General features: G+C 48.9%; 1 protein-coding gene across 4 annotated transcripts in view; it reads left to right on the top strand.

Annotated features, from left to right (window-relative positions):
• Window positions 1-1,888, top strand: part of SLC9A8 (solute carrier family 9 member A8) — a 61,049-nt gene extending 59,161 nt beyond the window's left edge. For all 4 annotated transcript variants that reach the window (XM_083446920.1, XM_083446918.1, XM_083446917.1 and 1 more), the window contains 2 exons: window positions 389-535; window positions 1,243-1,888. In XM_083446920.1, coding sequence (XP_083303046.1) covers window positions 389-535; window positions 1,243-1,350 — 255 coding nt within the window. In that variant the 3' untranslated portion in view covers window positions 1,351-1,888. The remainder of the gene's footprint in view (window positions 1-388; window positions 536-1,242) is intronic.
• The last annotated feature ends 20,219 nt before the right edge of the window (window positions 1,889-22,107 follow it).

Here is a 22,107-nt window from a genome sequence, read left to right as displayed (position 1 = left end):
TGCTACTGGTGCAAATCCAGACTGGGCAAAGCTCAGTTGGAGGCTTCATTCACAAAAGAGGCAAGCGGCCTTGCTGGATAAATACTATACTAGCGCTTGCTGCTTTCCTTCTCCATGTGTTTGGCACAGCCATAACCATCAGCAGTATCAGAACAGGACTGACGAATGCCATGGCAATTTTAGCCTCCTCTGAACCCACATTCTTGAAATGGTCTGCTGGAAATTGGCATTTCATTACCCAAACAATGGTTATTATTTATATTGCTGCTTTCTGTCGGGGGTATTGATTGGCTTCAGTGAAGTATGTGAATGGGAAAGGCTAAGAAGTGACCGAGGAAACAATGGTTTGGGATTCTGATGTTTCATTTCCCTTCCCTGATCTCTCCAGGGTAACACCATTGAATCTGAACACTTGTCCGAACTCACCGAGGAAGAGTATGAAGCCCACTACTTAAAGCGCCAGGACCTCAAAGGATTTATGTGGCTCGATGTTAAATACTTGAATCCTTTCTTCACTAGGCGGCTCACACAAGAGGTGGGTGTGGCCATTGTGCCTCTGAATACCATTTGCTGGGAATTGCAGGTGGGCAGAGTGCTGTTGTGCTCATGTCCACCTTGCAGGCTTTCCACTGGCACCTGGTTGGCAGCTGTAACGCTGAACTAGATGAGCCATTGGCCTGATCCAGCACATTCTTAGGAATCACTTCGCACAGCAATGTCCTGAAGCAGTTTAGAAGAAAAATATGTAGTGATACTGTAAAAACACACACCCAACTTATTAAAAACACTATTAGTGTAAAAACATTCAGTCATTGTTTCTTAGGCATCTAGGCAGCACCAAACAAAAACAAACCAACCTATATTTGCTTGGTGCTGAAACAGTGACAGCACTGGTGCCGTTCAGGCCTCCCTGGAGAGAGAAGCTAGGTGTGGGATTCAGGAAAGAAAGGGCATTCCCCAAGCTGAGACAGACCCTGGCAGGGAAACTCCTTCCACCTGCAAAGTTTCTTTATTCTGTGTGAATGTTGCCACTGCGCTCCCTTTTTCACAGCGTGGTTGGCTGAGCTACAGCAACATTTTGTAGCATACAAAGAAATCTTTCATAATTGGTTTAGATTCAGTGCCTGCTTTGTTCAGAGCCCACACGTTCAAAACTCGCACTTCTCAGCCACAGGCTGTTCTTCCAACACAGGGAAAGATAGAAATGCTGTCTTAAGCGGTTGCAATGTTCCTTTGCCTTAGGACTTACATCACGGACGCATACAGATGAAAACCCTCACCAACAAATGGTACGAAGAAGTGCGACAAGGGCCCTCCGGTTCTGAAGACGACGAGCAGGAGTTACTGTGACAGGGTGGAGTCCCTTGCGTCAATGACACCAAAAATTAGATTTATGACAGTACTTGAGTTCTGCAGAGTGTACTCAGTATACATCTTTGTAAGAGTGCCACCTGGAAACTCCTTTCCTAAGAAAAGGTTGCACCCTAGTTTCAAACGAAAGACGATCTCTAATGCCAAATGTCTCTGGGAGTTACGTCGAATCCTTGAACAGCAAGCACCATCTACTTTGGAATAATGAGAAAATGGGCTGTACCCATTATGATTGTACATTAGAGAGATTTCGTAGGACTGTGTCAAAAAACAACAACCCGTAATGCACTTTATCCTATACTTTGTCAAATACACTGACTCGTGGTGGGAATGAATGATGAATAATACTGTGAACTTCTATCAGTGGGGTGAGCAAGTTAAATTATTATTTCAGGTCCATCTTTATATTTGCTCTGTTAGTATATTATGGGGTAGGGGTGTGGAGTAAGAATGGTACCAGAAGACTGTTACTGTGCATGAAGAAAAGCACCTAATTAAAACCTCATTGTCTCTGGTATTTCAGAAGATGTTGAGCTGTTTTCTTATTTCTGAGATTGAAATGGCCTGACCCTGCTCCTTTACTTCACTCACACTTCACCCTCCCTGCAGTTGCGATGTAGAACTTTGCTTGAATTTAATCCCCAGCTCTCGCTCTCTCAACAGCAACTTGAGAACATGTGTATTATTCATTCCTTTCCTTTCTTCACCATAAGGTCCTAGGGCGGGCTTACAGCAACGTAAAAATGCAGCATCAGTTAAATCAATCTATAATCTGAAGAATAGGGTGGGGACTAAAATGTATACCTCTGAGGTGTCATAAACCTGGGCAGAGAGTTAGCATATGATGAAAAACAGACAGTCAACTTGCCAGACTTGCCTCCCTAGGGTGGGAACTCTACAGCCAGGAGCTGCCACCTCATATGCCCCCTCCCAGGCTGCCACCCCTTGAACCTACCAGGGTGGTGGAACTATGGAGAGCTCCATAATGACAAAAGATTAGGCTCCTAATCAGCACTGTTGGCTTGGAGCCCTAGCAAGGCACAGTTATTGTCATCTGGCGTTTCTAAACTGTCCATCCATTGATGGTTTGCAGGTGTAAATTGGTACCTAGGACAGCTGGAGTCTCCAAAGCTAAATGATGGTCCTTTCCACGGCTGATGCCATGAGCAACCTTAATGGGGTAGGAGAGCTGGGGGGGGGGTGTCACACCTGGCAACCAATGCACCCCTTTGGTATCAGACAATACATGGGTAAAGGTAAAGGTACCCCAGCCCGTACGGGCCAGTCTTGACAGACTCTAGGGTTGTGCGCTCATCTCACTCTATAGGCCGGGAGCCAGCGCTGTCCGGAGACACTTCCGGGTCACGTGGCCAGAGTGACAAGCTGCATCTGGCGAGCCAGCGCAGCACACGGAACGCCGTTTACCTTCCCGCTAGTAAGCGGTCCCTATTTATCTACTTGCACCCGAGAGTGCTTTCGAACTGCTAGGTTGGCAGGCGCTGGGACCGAACAACAGGAGCGCACCCCGCCGCGGGGATTCGAGCCGCCGACCTTTCGATCGGCAAGCCCTAGGCGCTGAGGCTTTTACCCACAGCGCCACCCGCATCCCTAATACATGGGTAGACGTTTCTAAAAAGCCTGGTACACAAATTTTCACAGCCCTCTAGTTTCTGTGGTGGCTTATTTACAGGAATTAATGTATTTAGTGTTAACTCTGGTGGTGTGTACTTGATTCTGACCAAACTAAGCCTCCTAGAGCACAATATATAGCAGGAGCCTTAGTCTAGGTTATTGATCAGGCCTTAACGTCAGTGACACTACAGTGTCAGGTGTTCCCAAACCATTCACGAGCACTATAGAACAGCCTTTGCCCACCTGATGGCTGCCAGGTGTTTTGGACTACAAATCCCATCTGCCCAAGCCAGCACAGGCCTGATGGGAGTTGTAGTCCAAAACATTGGGTGGGCACCAGGTTGACCAAGACTGCTGTAGGAGGTTGTATACTTGATGGCAAGGCAGCCAGACTTTAGCCCACACTGTCCCTGCCATGACCTATTGTAAGACCTCCACAAGATCTAAGGTATTTTTTTGCAAAAAAATCCTCCTTATGCTTTACTTCAGAGAAAAAGATTGGGCTGCACATATCAGAAGCTGGGAATGGAAACTGGAGACAACTATACCTAACCTGTTTTTGTTACCCTGCACCTTTATGAGCATTGGAGTTTTTAAGGAGAGGTTGGATGGCCATCTGCCATGGATGTCTTAGCTGAGATTTCTGCATTGCAGGGGGTTGGACTAGATGACCCTCAGGGTCCCTTCAGCTCTACAATTCTGATTCTATGAGAACAGCCTTACCCAGCAGAGCTACGTTTCTGATTCTAGAGCTTATTTTATCATAGCTATAAACATCTGGCCCAAACTAAGGAACTTGCTCCAGCTGCCCATCACCAGATGATTTCATTTCCTTGTTTGTTTATTAAAAGCCCAGCATCAAGCGATATGCCCAAGCCCGTACTATGTAGTGTCTCCGTGTTTTTCCAGGAAGTTATTTACCCATGCCATAAAGTTGACCTCAAAGCCCTGGGATGGGCTGGTGCTGCAAGTATCAGCAGGCTCCCTGAAAACATTATGTTCTGATAGTGTTAAATTAGCAGTTGACTTTTTAATATTGCCGGAGGCCTAATGCACAAACAAAAAACCCCAGGAAAACCTCTCTCTGCTCAGACTTTGACCTCTGGCCTCACCCACCACTGGAATGTTTCCATCTCACCCAAGTTCGCTCTTCCCTGGGCAGCAAAAGGTTCATCACCGGGCACAAAGAGCCAGGCTATTTTGAAATAAGTCTCCGTTCAGGGCTGGATTAGGAGTTACCTTCTACTTCCTCATTGAAGCCAGTCTGTTTTTTAATCTTGTGCATTATAGTAAAGTCAAGGACGAGTTTACTGGCAAGGCTGCAATGAGCAGCAGAAGGAGATGATGTGAAAGTGGTAACTTTCATCACCTTTCATTGTAGGCATCTGTCTCAAGAGACAATGGAGTGTGCCTCGGGGGGTGAAGTCTGCTGTGTTAGCAGCCCTGAAATGACTTTCCCGGGGTGCAATCCTGGGCAGTATGCATGGAGGTCCTGGGCTGCCCAGATGACAAGATTCCTCTCTTGGCTGACGTGTTCCAAAGGAAAGTAGAGCAATATCTTTGGCACCAGCTTGGCTGCTGGAGTTGCCAGGAAGCGTACAAGACACCATCCAACCAATTTCGGGACTCCACGCTAGATTTGTGTAGAGTTTACTCCTTACCCTTTTCTTCTCCCAAAAATTCCCAACAAGGCAGTGGAGGTTTAAGATCAGTTTTCCTTCTCCTAGATGGGCAACTTTCCCAGCTTGATGAGTCCCATCTGTCCCTCACTTCCCTCTACAGCACGTGCAAAATAAAATAATAATAATAATAATAATAGTATTTATTTATACCCCGCCCTCCCCGGCAAGAGCCAGACTCAGGGCGGCTAACACCAATAAAACCACAGTAAAAACATAGAATCATAGAATCATAGAATCATAGAATCATAGAGTTGGAAGAGACCACAAGGGTCATCGAGTCCAACCCCCTGCCAAGCAGGAAACACCATCAGAGCACTCCTGACATATGGTTGTCAAGCCTCTGCTTAAAGACCTCCAAAGAAGGAGACTCCACCACACTCCTTGGCAGCAAATTCCACTGTCGAACAGCTCTTACTGTCAGGAAGTTCTTCCTAATGTTTAGGTGGAATCTTCTTTCTTGTAGTTTGTATCCATTGCTCCGTGTCCGCTTCTCTGGAGCAGCAGAAAACAACCTTTCTCCCTCCTCTATGTGACATCCTTTTATATATTTGAACATGGCTATCATATCACCCCTTAACCTCCTCTTCTCCAGGCTAAACATGCCCAGCTCCCTTAGCCGATCCTCATAAGGCATTGTTTCCAGGCCTTTGACCATTTTGGTTGCCCTCCTCTGTACACGTTCTAGTTTGTCAGTGTCCTTCTTGAACTGTGGTGCCCAGAACTGGACACAGTACTCCAGGTGAGGTCTGACCAGAGCAGAATACAGTGGCACTATAACTTCCCTTGATCTAGATGCTATACTCCTATTGATGCAGCCCAGAATTGCATTGGCTTTTTTAGCTGCCGCGTCACACTGTTGGCTCATGTTAAGTTTGTGGTCAACCAAGACTCCTAGATCCTTTTCACATGTACTGCTCTCAAGCCAGGTGTCACCCATCTTGTATTTGTGCCTCTCATTTTTTTTGCCCAAGTGCAATACTTTACATTTCTCCCTGTTAAAATTCATCTTGTTTGTTTTGGCCCAGTTCTCTAATCTGTCAAGGTCGTTTTGAAGTGTGATCCTGTCTTCTGAGGTGTTAGCCACCCCTCCCAGTTTGGTGTCATCTGCAAATTTGATCAGGATGCCCTTGAGTCCATCATCCAAGTCGTTGATAAAGATGTTGAATAAGACCGGGCCCAAGACAGAACCCTGTGGCACCCCACTAGTCACTCTTCTCCAGGATGAAGAGGAACCATTGATGAGCACCCTTTGGGTCCGGTCAGTCAGCCAGTTACAAATCCACTGAGTGGTAGCATAGTCAAGACCGCATTTTACCAGCTTCTTTACAAGAATATCATGGGGCACCTTGTCAAATGCCTTGCTGAAATCAAGGTAGACTACATCCACTGCGTTCCCTTCATCTACCAGGCTTGTAATTCTGTCAAAAAATGAGATCAGGTTAGTCTGACATGACTTATTTTTCAGAAATCCATGCTGACTATTGGTGATCACAGCATTCCTTTCGAGGTGCTCACAGATTGTTTGCTTAATGATCTGCTCCAGAATCTTCCCTGGTATTGATGTTAGACTGACTGGGCGGTAATTATTTGGGTCCTCTCTTTTCCCCTTTTTGAAAATAGGGACAACATTTGCCCTCCTCCAGTCTGCCGGGACTTCGCCTGTTCTCCAGGAATTCTCAAAGATGACTGCCAGTGGTTCTGAGATCACATCTGCCAGTTCTTTTAATACTCTTGGATGCAGTTCATCTGGCCCTGGAGACTTGAATACATCTAAACTAGCCAAGTATTCTTGTACTATCTCCTTAGTTATTCTGGGCTGTGTTTCCTCTGCTGAATCATTTCCTCCAAATTCTTCAGGTCGGGCATTGTTTTCTTTATCGGAGAAGACTGAGGCAAAGAAGGTATTGAGGAGTTCAGCCCTTTCTGTGTCCCCTGTTTGCATTTCACCATCTTCTCCTCTGAGTGACCCCACTGTTTCTTTGTTCTTCCTTTTGCTACGAACATACCCATAGAAGCCTTTTTTGTTGCTTTTAACCTCTCTAGCAAGCCTGAGTTCATTCTGTGCTTTAGCTTTTCTGACTTTGTGTCTACACGTGCTGGCTATTTGTTTGAATTCCTCTTTGGTGGTTTCCCCCCTTTTCCATTTTTTGTACACATCCTTTTTTAATTTTAACTCAGTTAAAAGTTCTTTAGATAGCCACCCTGGCTTCTTTAGGCACCTTCCATGTTTCCGTCTCATTGGTATTGCCTGAAGTTGTGCTTTTACTATCTCCCTCTTAACAAACTCCCAGCCATCATGAACTCCCTTTCCTTTTAGTATTACTGTCCATGGGATCTCACCCAGCACTTCCCTAAGTTTTATGAAGTCGGCTTTCTTAAAGTCAAGAAATTGAGTCCTAGTATGCTTGGCTGCTCCTTTCCGTTGTATAGTAAACTTCAGAAGAGCATGATCACTTGCGCCTAATGATCCTTCCACTTCTACCCCATTAACCAGGTCATCGACATTGGTTAGGACCAGATCTAAAATGGCTGTTCCTCTTGTTGCTTCTCCCACTTTCTGGACAATGAAGTTGTCTGCAAGGCCAGTGAGGAATCTGTTTGACCTTATGCTCTTGGCTGAGTTTGACATCCAACAAATATCTGGGTAATTGAAGTCCCCCATTACTACTATCTCCCTTCCTTTTGCATGCTTGGCCATCTGTTCCAGGAAGGCATCATCTATGTCCTCCGTTTGGCTTGGGGATCTATAGTAAACTCCCACAATGAGGTCACTATTATTCTTCTCTCCCTTAATTTTGACCCAAATGCTCTCACTTTGGCTTTGAGGTTCTAAATCTTGGATCTCTTCACAGGTATACACATCCCTGACATATAACGCCACTCCTCCTCCTTTCTTGTCTGGTCTGTTTCTCTGAAATAGATTGTATCCCTCCATTTTTACATTCCAATCGTGGGACTTATCCCACCAGGTTTCAGTGATGCCTATTATGTCATATTTAGTTTGCTGTACCAAGAGCTCAAGCTCATCTTGTTTATTTCCCATGCTTTGTGCATTAGTGTACAGACATTGAAGTCCATTAGTCATTCCCCCGTGTCTCTTATTTAAGGATTTTTTCCTCCCACCACTAGGTCTGCTTGCTGCTTGCTCCATTTGGTCTATGACATTTGGATGATCATCTTCATCAATTAATAGACTCCTACCTTCAGGAGCACTGTCTCCCTCCCCCACATTAGTCAGTTTAAAGCCCTCCTGATGAGGTTTCTTAGTTTTTTGGCAAAAACATTCCTCCCAACCGTTGTGAGGTGCAGCCCATCGCTTGCCAGAAGTCCATCCTCAAGAAACTGCAGTCCGTGATCTAAGAATCCAAACCGTTCCTGTTTACACCATTTGCGAAGCCAGCTGTTTACTTCCACTATTTTCCTCTCTCTCCCTGGGCCACGTCGTTCAACTGGGAGGACAGATGAGATGACGATTTGTGCATTTAATTGCTTCAATTTCCTGCCCAGAGCCTCGTAGTCTCTTTTGATCTTCTGGAGGCTATTGCTTGCAGTGTCATTGGTTCCCACATGAACCAAGAGGAAGGGGTATTTGTCAGTGGGTTTTATGATTCCTTGCAGTCGTTCAGTTACATCTTGGATCTTAGCCCCGGGGAGACAGCACACTTCCCGAGACATCTTGTCAGGCCCACAGATCACTGCTTCTGTTCCCCTCAGTAAGGAATCCCCTATCACCACTACACGCCTTCTCTTAGGTTTGGTCAGGGTTCTTCCGTGAGCGGTCCGTTCCAAGGTCGCCTGCACATTCCCTGAGGACTGACTTTGCTGCTCATCTTCATATACGTGATCGACTGTAATGACGGAGAGATCCTCAAATGGAGTCTGCTCTTCGTCTTCCATGCTAGGGGAGAGGACCTCAAAGCGATTGTGTATTTCTAGACAATCAGAGCGAACCCTGGGCCTCCTACTTCTTTGAGTCACGTTTCTCCACATATCGGGCTCCTGTGTTGGTGAACTAGCCTCCTTCTCAGGGGAGTCCCCTGTCTCCTCCTTGGTGGAGACGGTGTGCTCTGTTGCTTCCAAGAAGAGCTCCAGCTCTCTAATTCTTTGGAGCGTAGCTACACGTTCCTCCAGTTGCTGGACTTTGTCTTTTAGGAGGGCAATCAACATGCAATTGCTGCACGTAAAGCTGCCTGCAACCTTTGGCAAGATGGCAAACATTGCGCAGGAACCGCAGGCGACTGCAGCTGTTCCCTCCCCCTCCATCTTGAGAATGTGTCGTTGGGCTTGAGACTAGCTCCCCTAAATCTAAAAGATGGTTCAAACTGCGCTTGCCGATAGGCGCGCGCCGCTGCCCTGCAAACACTGATAAGCTCCTCCCACAGCTAATCACCTGCCTCAACAGAAACCCTGCCCCCTCTGACCTTTGACCAGGGAAAGCAGCTAATCAGCCACAAGAATCACACACACAAGAAACCCCTTTTGGCTCCTTCTTCAGCCGCTGCCCTGCAAACACTGATAAGCTCCTCCCACAGCTAATCACCTGCCTCAACAGAAACCCTGCCCCCTCTGACCTTTGACCAGGGAAAGCAGCTAATCAGCCACAAGAATCACACACACAAGAAACCCCTTTTGGCTCCTTCTTCAGCCGCTGCCCTGCAAACACTGATAAGCTCCTCCCACAGCTAATCACCTTCCTCAACAGAAACCCTGCCCCCTCTGACCTTTGACCAGGGAAAGCAGCTAATCAGCCACAAGAATCACACACACAAGAAACCCCTTTTGGCTCCTTCTTCAGCCGCTGCCCTGCAAACACTGGGGAAAATAGGGGAAAAGGGACGAGAAAAAAACCCCCAATTTAAAATACAAGTTAAAATGCAGTTTAAAACGTAGCCTCGTTTTAAAAGTATCCAATAAATCAAGACCATAAGGGGAGGGAAACATAAAGGTCAGATTGAGTCAAAACCAAAGGCCAGGCGGAACAGCTGTCTTGCAGGCCCTGCGGAAAGATGTCAAATCCCTGAGGGCCATAGTGACAGAGCGTTCCACCAAGTCGGGGCCAGTACTGAACAGGCCCTGGCCCTAGTTGAGACCAATCTAACCACCTTGCGACCTGGGACCTCCAAAATGTTATCATTTGTGGACCTTAAGGTCCTCTGCGGGGCATACCAGGAGAGGCGGTCCCGTAGGTACGTGGGTCCTAAGGCCTCCTTGACAGTTGGATCCACTATTGGTCTTGTCTGCGGAATCCGCTGGAGCCTGTGTTCTCATGCAGGGGAAGTCCCTAACTCAACGAGGGCTTGAGACCCATTGGCTACCCTCACCTGGTTTAGCCAGTCAGTCGAAGCTGTTCCCAGGGGGCGGTCGCTGACAGTTTCTAGGAGCCACAGGTGAGAGGTGAGTGCAGGCTGGGGACCTAAGGTGGACAAACTACCCCAGAAGGAGCATGGTGGTACTACCCCTCCCCTAACACCCCATACAGGTGGACTGTTAAATCCTATTGCTAAAGCCATAATGCCTTCCATGTGTCTCTCTTGCCCCTGGATTGACCACTGGGATCACTTGCTGATCTCAGTGCAGCTTCTGCCAGCGTTGCCAAATGTTTTGCCTTCCATTAACTTTTTCTGCTTGGTTTAATTTGCACGCTGGAGAACTTTATGACAACGTTGCTTATGTTCTGCTGTTGCTTCCCTACACAGAGATGTGCCGCGCCCTTTATGTGCAGAAGACTGCGCACGTGGACTGGCATTATTTCATTGCCAGCGTATAATGTATTGCGATGGCTGCGAGGAATAAAAACACACTGCTCCCATTAGGCATTTCCTTCCCTCATCATGGAATAGTACTCTAATCAAATTTAATGAGTTGATGGCTTGCTAGATATGCGAGCGTGTCAAGACGTATTTCCTCCTCTCTGTTCTATGCATTGAAGTTGTTGTTATTGACAGATGAAATGCACCGCAAGGTTATCTGTTCAGAAATCTTAAAAGACGTCACATGCAACTGGTGGTTTCTTGCTTGCGGTACTCTTTTGAAAGCAAAATGCCAAATTCTGAGACCTTGTTGCTCCAAGATATAAACCAGCCTACAGCAATCTAGTGATCTTATAACAGGGGTCGGCAACGTGCGGCCCATGGACTGGATGCAGCCCACGAAGACCGTTTTACTGGCCCACGAGCCGCCCCTGAATTGAGCCGCTTGCTCAGTGAGTCCCCCGCGCACTGCGCTAAACCGGCACAGTGCGGTGCAGGGACTCGCTGAGCGGTGCCGGAAATCGCATCTGCACATGCGCAGATACTGGAAATTGCTTCTGCGCATGTCCAGATGCCAAAAAACACTTCTGTGCAGGCGCAGTTTCTGACGTCTGGGCATGCGCAGAAGCAATTTCCGGTGCCGCAGACATGTGCAGATGCAATTTCTGGCGTCATGCTGTACCAGTCCGGCCCACGGATGATCTCCGTGGGAGTGATCCAGCCCATGGCCAGTAAACCTTGCTGACCCCTGGCTATTTCCAACCATGGAGGCAGAGCATAGCCAACACAGCTTTGTTGTTGTTGTTTAGTCGTTCAGTCATGTCCGACTCTTCGTGACCCCATGGACCAGAGCACGCCAGGCACTCCTGTCTTCCACTGCCACCCGCAGTTTGGTCAGATTCATGTTTGTAGCTTCGAGAACACTGTCTAACCATCTCGTCCTCTGTCGTCCCCTTCTCCTTGTGCCCTCCATCTTTCCCAACATCAGGGTCTTTTCCAGTGAGTCTTCTCTTCTCATGAGGTGGCCAAAGTATTGGAGCCTCAGCTTCAAAGTATTGGAGCCAACACAGCTAGCAGCTACCAATAGTCTTACCTTCCATGAATCTGTCTAATCCTCTTTTAAAGCCATCCAAGAAGGTGGCCACTGATGCATCTTGTGGGAGCGAATTTCATAGTCCGTTCTCCTGTCGAACAGCTCTTCATGTCAGAAAGTTATTCCTGATGTTTAAGCTGGAATCTCTATTATTGTAACGTGAATCTGTTCAAGTCCTAGCCTCCAAAGCAGGAGAAAACAAGCTTGCTCCACCTTCTGTGGGACAGCCCTTGAGATGTTTCAAGATGGATCTCTCCTCTTTCCCAGGATAAACATACCCAACTCCCCCAACTATTCCTCATGCGGCTTAGTTTCCAGACCCTTGATCATCATGGCAGATTAACTATTGGCTATGCAAAGAAGTCCTTTATTTTAGCAGCTTTGAATCCTCCAAAATTCGGTGGCACTGGATGTCCACAAGTTCTAGAGAGGAAGGAAGACAAGAATCTGCCCACTACTCCCGAAGATTGTTATATAAGGAGCAACGTGAAGTATAGCAACTAAAACCTGCAGGTTCAGGGCAACCCTCCAGTTTTAAAATGCCAGAGTGCTGGAATCTCTCCCATCCTGGCAATTTTATAGAGTCAGTGCGTTCAAGTGGAGCTCTGTGAATGATTTAGTGAAGGTGACTGAGAGGGCAATGTAGCCCTTAGCATCTTTTCTCCGAATCCAACTCCTGTTGCTCATGAATCACTCACACACCTCTCTGAATTGGACGGCCTCTTGCCAGGATCATGCCCTGTAACACACACACTCATCCTAAGAAAAGACACCCACAAGGCACAGTTCTTTGTGGCTCTCTGCCAGTTTACAAATGGGATAATTTGGAACAGTATCATTGCATCTCTCTCAGCTCATTAAGAATGTCACTGTAATTTGCACCTCTTCCAGTTGTTCTCTCAGAAGGCACCAACCTTCTAATGCTCTCTGTGGCCACCTGATATTTCAGTCCTGCTCAATCTGGCTTTCTGCAAAAGGTGTTTTGAAGGCCAGCTGGAGTATACATTGATATGAAAGAAACTCACTTTTATTTCTCCTTTTTAAAAAATATGTATCAGCCACAGTATCATATGAAAGAAACAAAGTTAATATTTATAACTGATTTCATCCCAAGTCTTTTAACTGAAGCTTGAGTTGAGATTAATTGTACTTTAAATAATTCACCTGTAACAATTGTGTTTTTCTTGGAACAATTTATTTAAATCAAACATTAACATGGACCTCTGAAGAAAAAAAAAAACTACATTAGCTTATACTTTGTTTTAAACATTTCATTAAATGCTTTCAGACTATTCACAGGATTGAGGAAACAAACTTTCACTTCCTAATATACTCCTCTATAAAAGGGTTTGTTTTATTTTACTTTCTTTAAAAAATTGCAGTTATATGTTAAACCATCTGAATGGTCCCCGTTTATTGTTGAGGGAAAACTTCTTAGTTTCCTATTTATTAAAGAAAGACATTGCTCTCTTTTTTTAACCCGAGGTTCTAACATGAACTAACTTGTTCTTTTTATTGTATTGTATTTTCAAAGGCAAACCTCACCCATAAGGCGTAGGAACCTTTAGTTGACAGAAATGTACATTATCTTCTTTTAATAATCATTTAAATAGAGACATCTGATCCTATTTAAACACAGCTGAATCCTGCCAATGACTTATTTTCTCCCCAGTTCCACACCGTATCTTTGTATAAAGGCACAAAGGCACCTAAGTTTCATTTCCCCCCATGCAGATTGGTCATTTCTGCCCTCTGCTGGTAGCTTGTGGGAAAGAGCTCAGGTGATAATTTGTCCGGAAGTCTTTGAAGACTTATTTAACGTACACCTCAGTCAAAGGATGTTTTCAAAGCAGATTCACGTTCAGATTCCTAGCCTGAAGAATTAGTGTGTAGTTGTTGTTTTTAAAGCACATGTAACTGTGTTAAATGGGATGCGGGTGGCACTGTGGGTTAAACCACAGAGCCTAGGACTTGCCGATCAGGACAGCAGTTTGAATCCCCGCGACGGGGTGAGTTCCCGTTGCTCGGTCCCAGCTCCTGCCAACCTAGCAATTCGAAAGCACATCCAAGTGTAAGTAGATAAATAGGTACCGCTCTGGCGGGAAGGAAAACGACGTTTCTGTGCACTGCTCTGGTTCGCCAGAAGCGGCTTAGTCATGCTGGCCACATGACCCGGAAGATGTACGCCGGCTCCCTCGGCCAATAAAGCAAGATGAGTGCCGCAACCCCAGAGTCAGCCACGACTGGACCTAATGGTCAGGGGTCCCTTTACCTTTTTAACTGTGTTAAAAGAAACAAGGGCATTAGCATACCTAGCAAACCTCATCCCTCAGTCACACTAAGGAAGCAAAGGGCCAAAAATTCAGAGGTGAGCAATATAGTCAGCCCAGAAAAAAAGGAGTGGCATTGCAGGAATGAGGAAAGCAGAGGCACATTCTCCAAAAATAAATTAAAGCAAACTCTTTTATATAAGCAAGCTCATTATTAAGGTCTCTGTGGGTTGTATTCAACCTGCCGCTAAGTTGCTGGTTGCAAGGATTTCCCTTGGTAAAACAGAATATTCTCCCCCTCTCCTCCCCTTCTGCATCCCCTAAATCCATTCTGGGGGCTCACAGAGCAGATTTGGGGGTGGTGTGGTGTGCATACAGGGGGGAATGTCCCCTTGCTCTAGTGGTAATTCTTGCAGGTGCACAGCTACTTAGTTGAAGACCGCCCTGCCGATCAATTTCCACACAAGTTCCCTCCTTCTGGAAGACATCTTGCTAGCAGGGCCTCAGGAATGGGCCATGTCTGAATAAGTCTGAAGGGAAGCGAAGCCCATCTATGATGGGGGCCTCTGGTAAGGGCACACCTGAGGCAGCGGACAGAGGTACACAGAAAGATCGGAAGCTACTTTAACAGTGAATCAGATTATTGGTCCATCCAGCTCAATATTTGTGTCACCAACTGGCCTTAACTATGCCAGATTTCAGACTATGGGCATTCCCAGCACTGCCCGGAGCTGCCGGGGATTGAACCTATACTGTGGTACCTCTAGTTAAGTACTTAATTTGTTCCGGAGGTCTGTTCCTAACCTGAAACTGTTCTTAACCTGAAGCACCACTTTAGCTAATGGGGTCTCTCACTGGAGCACAATTTCTGTTCTTATCCTGAAGCAAAGTTCTTAACCTGAAGCACTATTTCTGGGTTAGCGGAGTCTGTAACCTGAAGCGTATGTAACTTGAAGCATATGTAACCTGAGGTACCACTGTATAGACAATGGCCTGAGGTGAATGGACCAGTAGTCTGACTTGGTATGAGACAGCTTTCTATGCTTTTTTTCCCCTTTGAAATTTTTTAAATTAACAATCACAACACAGCAAATTATCAAAACAAATCCCCCCCCCCCATTTTTTCCTCTCACCTCCCCAACAAGCCCTCTCTCCCTCCCCTCTACGACTTCCCTCAGCTCCTCTCTCTGATTTCTCATCCAATGTTAACTTCTGCATATTATAAAACTGTACTGTCAGGGGTTCAGGAGCAGAGGCACAGGAGAGGGAGGAAATGGAGAGCGAAGGGGAGGAGTCTGAAGGAAATGTCAGCGGTGACAGCGATCCGAGGTCTCTGAGTCTGTCCAGTGAATCAGAGGATTCACAAAAAGGGGCTCCCATGGTCAGGGCAAGGGGAGTACCCAGGGGAGCACTTCAGGGAGAAGGGGCCAGAGGGGACTCAGAGAGCAGCAGCTGGAAATCGGGACCAGCGTCCACACCAGAGGGAAGTAGGGGGGAGGAGTCACAGGCATCGGGATCAGGCGGCGCACTAACAGCGGGAGAACATGAGGCAGGAGTGACCACGCCTCCGTCAGGGAGCGAGGAAACGGTTAAGAGGAAGGTTAAGCGCGCGCGCGCGCCAAGTTCAAATGTACAGGAAGGCGGCACAGTTGGCAGCCCGGGTAGGGAGCCAAGTCCTAAAGCCCGCCGAAGAGAGCGGGAGGAGTCAGGAGAGGCAACGTCTGCGTCAGAGGAGTCCAGGAGGGAGGAGACCCCGGGGGGCAGCAGGACCCAGAGGAGAAAGGAGAGAAGGGAGAGGTGGAGTAAGATTAGAGTCTTAAACTGGTGTACAGGGGGAGGAGATTCAGACGGAGCTTCGCCGGTCTAAACTCCAGACGTAGAGCTGGGGCGCTGAGGCTTGGAAATGGAAACTATTCTTCAATAAAGACTTTGATACTTTACTACCGGCTAGCGTTGGTCCTTTGTGAGCTGGGACCAGGAGCCAGCTCTGACAGTAAGCTCCGTCTCTTAAAGTTTTGGCACCAAGAACCTCGCCATGTGAGTCGACGCAGCGAGGGCAGAGGAGGGGTGCTTCCAGAGCTCACAAAACTCAGGCAAGATGACTACGGAAGAGCAACTAGCAGCCCTGCAAGAAGCTGTGACACAACTCAGCACGGAGGTACTTGCATCCAGGAAAAGGGAGGAGGAAATGGTTACCGCCTGCCGGGATCTCCAAGTCAGGTTGGACGTGCTTTCTCAACAGGGGCAACCGGGACCCAAATCAGAGGGCATTGGCTTGGGGAGAAGGGGAGGCAGTCTGGTATCTCATTTCGACGGGAGTTTACAGCAGTACCCCAACTTCAGAGCCGACCTGCTGTTTGCGCTGGATCTGCTAGGAAAAGACTTTAGAGATGAGAGAGAGAAAGTGGGGTTTATCTTGTCCCATTTGCATGGGGAGGCCAAAACGTGGCTGAGGAATTTATGGAGAGATAATGATCCGGCGCTCCAAGATGCGAAGGCTTTCATTAAAGCAATGGATTCGTGTTTTTTATCAAAGATAGACATCGACATTGCCAGAAGAGACATACACGGACTTAGACAAGGCAAAGCCAGTGTGAGGCAGTACCATGCACGCTTTTTTGGCTTAGTTCATGCACTGGGATGGGAGAAGGATTCCGCTCCAGTGAGAGACCTCTTTTGGGAAGGCCTGAATGCAGATGTAAAAGCTGAGATTGCAAGGGGGGAGAGACCACAGAGCACTCAGCAGGTGGTCCAGAGGGCGCTAGAGGTTGGAGTGCGCCTGGAGGAACGTCCTTGGAACAGAGAAGAAGGACGTTGGGGAAGGGCGCCAGCCAGAGCACCTCCCTTCTCTCCCAGAGACGCAGCGCGTGCGCAATCCACACCCTCGCAGGGAGGGGGAGAAGAACCGATGGAGATCAGAGGTGCCAGGGCTCAGTCAGCTACCAGAGCCCTAATACCGGGAGCAGTCAAAACGAAGCCTCCTAGAGGGAACAGGAAGTGCTACATCTGCGACAGTGCTCAGCACATGGCGAAAGAGTGTCCCCAGAGGCTCCACAAGCACACTGCAGCCTCGGCAACAGTCACAGAAGCAACTCAACAGAGAACACCGCAACAGTTAAACGACGGAGTCTGGCTGGAGGAAGAGGCACTGGGGTCCAGCCAGACAAGTCAATGAAGCAATCCCCAGCAATTTTGCAGCCCACAGACCCCCTCCCACCCAAACCAGTGGTGCAGCTTACAGCGTCTCTCCAACTGCCCAATGGACACACTCTGGAAGTGCCGATCACCATTGACTCCGGCAGCAACGCCGACTTTATAGGACTGGATTTCATTCAGCAGCACAATATACCACTACTACCAGCCACGCTGCCCCTGAAAGTTGTCACGGTGGATGGCAGAGACTTGTTAGGGGGGCAGGTGGTGCAACAAACGCAGCCAATGGTGATGCGGATTGGAAATCACCGAGAAGTCATCAGCTTCAATGTCACCCACCTGTCGGACACGCCTGTCGTCTTGGGCATGAGTTGGCTGCACAGGCACAGCCCAGCATTGGCGTGGTACCAGCGCCAACTGACCTTCGGCTCCTCCTATTGCGCGGAACATTGCATCCTTCCTAGCCTGGAAGAGGGAGGGGAAGACCCGCAGCTACAATTGGGCACGCTGCAAGCAGTGCCAAGCAAGTACACAGCGTTTTTGGAGGTTTTCTGCGAGAAGGAAGCAGACAAGCTGCCTCCCCACAGGCCCTATGACTGCAAGATTGACCTCCTGCCAGGGGCGACGCTGCCAACCGGGAAACTGTATTCAATGTCTGAAGACGAGCTGCAGGAGCTCAGGGAGTTCATAGACCTCAACTTGAAGCGCGGTTTCATCCGGGAGTCGAAGGCAGTGGGGGGCAGTCCGGTATTCTTTGTGAAGAAAAAGGACACGCCCCAAAAGAGGCTTGTAGTGGATTTCAGGCTCTTAAATTCCAAGACCAAGCCCACGGCCTTTCCCATGCCCAAAATAGATGACCTGCTGGCAACGGTGAGGAAGGGACGCGTTTTCACAAAGTTGGATCTGTGAGGGGCGTACAACCTGATTCGCATACGGGAGGGAGACGAGTGGAAGACTGCCATGTTCACGCCCCTGGGCACTTATGAATACAGAGTTATGCCTTTTGGATTACAAAATGGCTCTCACTGTTTTCAAGCCTTCATGCATCACGTCCTGGCGGGTCTCCTCTACAAGAAATGCGTCTGCTTCTTGGACGACATCCTGATATTCTCAGAATCAGAGGAGACCCACAAGAGAGACGTCAAGGAGGTTCTGCAGAGACTGCAGGAGCATCGGCTGTACGCCAAGCTGGAAAAGTGCCAGTTCGACAGGAAGGAGGTGGATTTCCTGGGCTACAAGTTGTCGGACAAGGGGCTCGCCATGGACAGCGCCAAGGTTCACGCAGTGTTGGACTGGAAGAGCCCGCGCAATCGGAAGGAGGTCCAGCGGTTTGTGGGTTTCGCCAACTTTTACCGCAAGTTCATCAAGGGGTTCGCGATGCAGACAGCGGCCATTACCGACACGCTCAGCTCCAAGAAGAAGAAGTTCATCTGGACGGAGCAAGCGGAGCAGTCCTTCCAGAACCTTAAGCGTCTCTTCTCGTCCGAAGAGCAGCTACTACATGTGAATCCCGGCAGACCGATGAGAGTTGAAACGGACGCCTCAGACAGAGCCGTGGGCGCAGTACTGTTGCAGCAGGACCCGCATGGGGACTGGAGACCGTGTGCCTTCTACTCTAGGAAGCTCAGCAAGTCAGAGCAGAACTACACCATCTGGGACAGGGAGTTGCTGGCCATTCATGCAGCATTCAAGGCGTGGCGGCACTTCCTCATCGGAGCCAAACACACAGTGCAGGTTCGCACGGATCATAAGAACCTGGAGTACTGGCGCACGGCAAGGTTCCTGAACCAGCGGCACATCAGATGGGCGGAGTTCTTTGCGGATTTCGACTTCAGGATAGAGTACATCCCAGGCGACAACAACATTATGGCAGATGCACTGTCCAGAAAGCCGCAATACCTCGAAGAGGCGGCACCAGCAGCGGCCAAGCACATTTTCGCACCGAAAGCGTGGGCGTGCGCTTCAGCAACCGTGGACCTGGATGCGGTCCGTCGAGCGCTGCAGGAGGACCCCTTCGCACAGGCCAAGATGGAGGAGGTGCACAAGGGCACGGTGAAGGACGACGAGTTCCAAATACGCGACGGATTGCTCATCCGCAGAGGGGCCCTCTACGTACCGGGAGACGACCTCCGCGCGAAAGTACTGCAGCAGTTGCACGACGCACCCACCGCCGGGCACTTTGGCAAAGAGAAGACGGCAGAATTAGTAGCCAGAGATTTTTGGTGGCCCAAGATGCGGGGGGAAGTAGCGGAGTACGTCTCGAGGTGCGACACCTGCCAAAGGGCCAAGTCAGTGCACAAACCTCCGGCAGGACTGCTCGAACCGCTGCAGACACCGAGCGAACCGTGGGAGAGGGTGGCCCTGGACTTTGTCACGGATTTACCCAGCTCGAGGGGCAAGACGGCAGTGCTAGTGGTGGTGGACATGTTCACCAAAATGGCCCATTTCATTCCGTGCGCGAAGGTGGCCACGGCGGAACAGACCGCCAAGCTGTTCATAGACCACGTCTTCAGGGTGCACGGCCTGCCACGGTCGATCTTGTCTGACCGGGGGCGGCAGTTCATCTCGAACTTCTGGCAGAAGCTGATGGGTTTCCTGAACGTCAAGATCAACCTAGCGTCGGCGAGACACCCGCAGACCAACGGACAAGCGGAGCGCGTCAACGCCATCATGCAGCAGTACCTGAGATGCTATGCAAATCAGCAGCCGGCAACATGGGTGGACTACCTGCCGCTCGCTGAGTTCGCCTACAACAACACGAAGCACGTGTCCACGGGGGTGACACCGTTCTTCGCCAACAATGGGAGGCATCCCAGAACCTTCCTGGGATTAGAGAGACTGGGGGAGGGGGAGCCACAGGCAGCGGAAGTCTTAGCGTCAGAATTGCAGGAGGTTCACGAACAGCTTAGGAGGCAGTTAGAACTTGCAAAGCACGCATACAAACTGCAGGCTGACAAGCACAGAAGGGTCGGGGAGGACATACAGGTGGGAGACTGGGTGTGGTTAGCGGCCCAAGCAGTGCCGACCAGATCATTAGCGAAGAAGAAACTCGGACATAAGCAGCTAGGACCTTACCAAGTTGTGGCACAGATCAATCCAGTGGCCTTCCGGTTGACACTTCCGGAGGGATCCAGAATGCACCCAGTGTTCCATAGGTCAGTGCTCACGCCCTACAAAGCACCTCACCGATTTCAGGCGCAGGGCACGGCACCAGACCAGTATAGGGAGACGCCCCCAAAGAGGGAGTCACCAAGAGGGGAGCCCATCAACCAGGTCACAGAGATTTTAGACTCGAGATGGGGGGAAGAGGGAGTAGAATATTTTCTCGCCAGTGAAGGCACCCCGGCCAGCGCCAACCGTTGGGTGCCGGACTATGCCCTGGACGAGCCTCTTCTCAAGGAGGAGTTTCATGCCTTGTTCCCACCAGCCGAGTATTTCGACGACTGGCTTTTCACACCCACGCTTTCAACCAGCACATTCCAGGGGTTCACCTCGGACGAAGAACCGGCAATAGAAACACGTTCCCCGGAGGGATCGCCCTCGGGGTTTGCCTCAGACCGCTCGTTTTGGTGGGACGATCGACCAGAGGAGCGGTGGAGCAGGAGGTGGCTGGGGGCTCCTTGGCAGGCAACGGACCCAGAGGTGACAGAGGGAGAGGTGGACATGGACGTGCTGGGGGAGGACGTTGGGTTCGAGCACGGTGGCACAGAGATGGAAGCAGAGGAAATCGAGCTCGGCGAGAGCACGGAGGACGAGCCGGACTTATCCGGCTGGATGCACGCCACGGGGGAGGAACTGTATCCGCCATTCACCCCCACAACGACGGAGCACCCAGCACCCACACCTGAGGAAGGGGAGGGGGGAAGGGGGGGCTTCGAGGGGGGGATGGATGTCAGGGGTTCAGGAGCAGAGGCACAGGAGAGGGAGGAAATGGAGAGCGAAGGGGAGGAGTCCGAAGGAAATGTCAGCGGTGACAGCGATCCGAGGTCTCTGAGTCTGTCCAGTGAATCAGAGGATTCACAAAAAGGGGCTCCCATGGTCAGGGCAAGGGGAGTACCCAGGGGAGCACTTCAGGGAGAAGGGGCCAGAGGGGACTCAGAGAGCAGCAGCTGGAAATCGGGACCAGCGTCCACACCAGAGGGAAGTAGGGGGGAGGAGTCACAGGCATCGGGATCAGGCGGCGCACTAACAGCGGGAGAACATGAAGCAGGAGTGACCACGCCTCCGTCAGGGAGCGAGGAAACGGTTAAGAGGAAGGTTAAGCGCGCGCGCGCGCCAAGTTCAAATGTACAGGAAGGCGGCACAGTTGGCAGCCCGGGTAGGGAGCCAAGTCCTAAAGCCCGCCGAAGAGAGCGGGAGGAGTCAGGAGGGGCAACGTCTGCGTCAGAGGAGTCCAGGAGGGAGGAGACCCCGGGGGGCAGCAGGACCCAGAGGAGAAAGGAGAGAAGGGAGAGGTGGAGTAAGATTAGAGTCTTAAACTGGTGTACAGGGGGAGGAGATTCAGACGGAGCTTCGCCGGTCTAAACTCCAGACGTAGAGCTGGGGCGCTGAGGCTTGGAAATGGAAACTATTCTTCAATAAAGACTTTGATACTTTACTACCGGCTAGCGTTGGTCCTTTGTGAGCTGGGACCAGGAGCCAGCTCTGACATGTACACATCCTTATATTATCTATCTTTTATGTTGTTCCTCAGTAAATTTGTGTATGTTTATTCAAAACTTGCCAGGGAGTCCAATTCATTTTGTTTTTTTGTTTTTTTAATAATATTTTATTAAGATTTTCCATAACCTCACAAAAAGAAAAAAGAAAAAAGAAAAATACAAAAATTATAATAATTAAAAAAACACACAATTAAAAACAGTTCAATCTTTCATAACATATTTGCATTTGCTTGTTTCCCGGACCTCCCCACACCTCCCCTCTTTGTATTCCAGTTCAATTTATTTATTCAGCAAATCCTTTCCCTCTTTACCTTTATCCTTATCTTGGTCTTGATATATTATAACTTTAAATTTTCACCTATTAACAATCCATTCTTTCATATTCCTTCATAAAATTATTACTAAAAACCCCTTAACCTCAATCCAACATCATTCTAACATTCATTAATTTTACAATATTTCTGTAAATAGTCTTTAAATTTCTTCCAATCTTGT

The sequence above is a fragment of the Podarcis tiliguerta genome (genome assembly GCF_965153285.1).
Source record: "Podarcis tiliguerta genome assembly, chromosome: 6".
In the NCBI taxonomy this organism is placed as follows: Eukaryota; Metazoa; Chordata; class Lepidosauria; order Squamata; family Lacertidae; genus Podarcis; species Podarcis tiliguerta.
The sequence above is the reverse complement of the archived record's forward strand: the minus strand, read 5'-3'. Positions and strand labels throughout refer to the sequence as shown.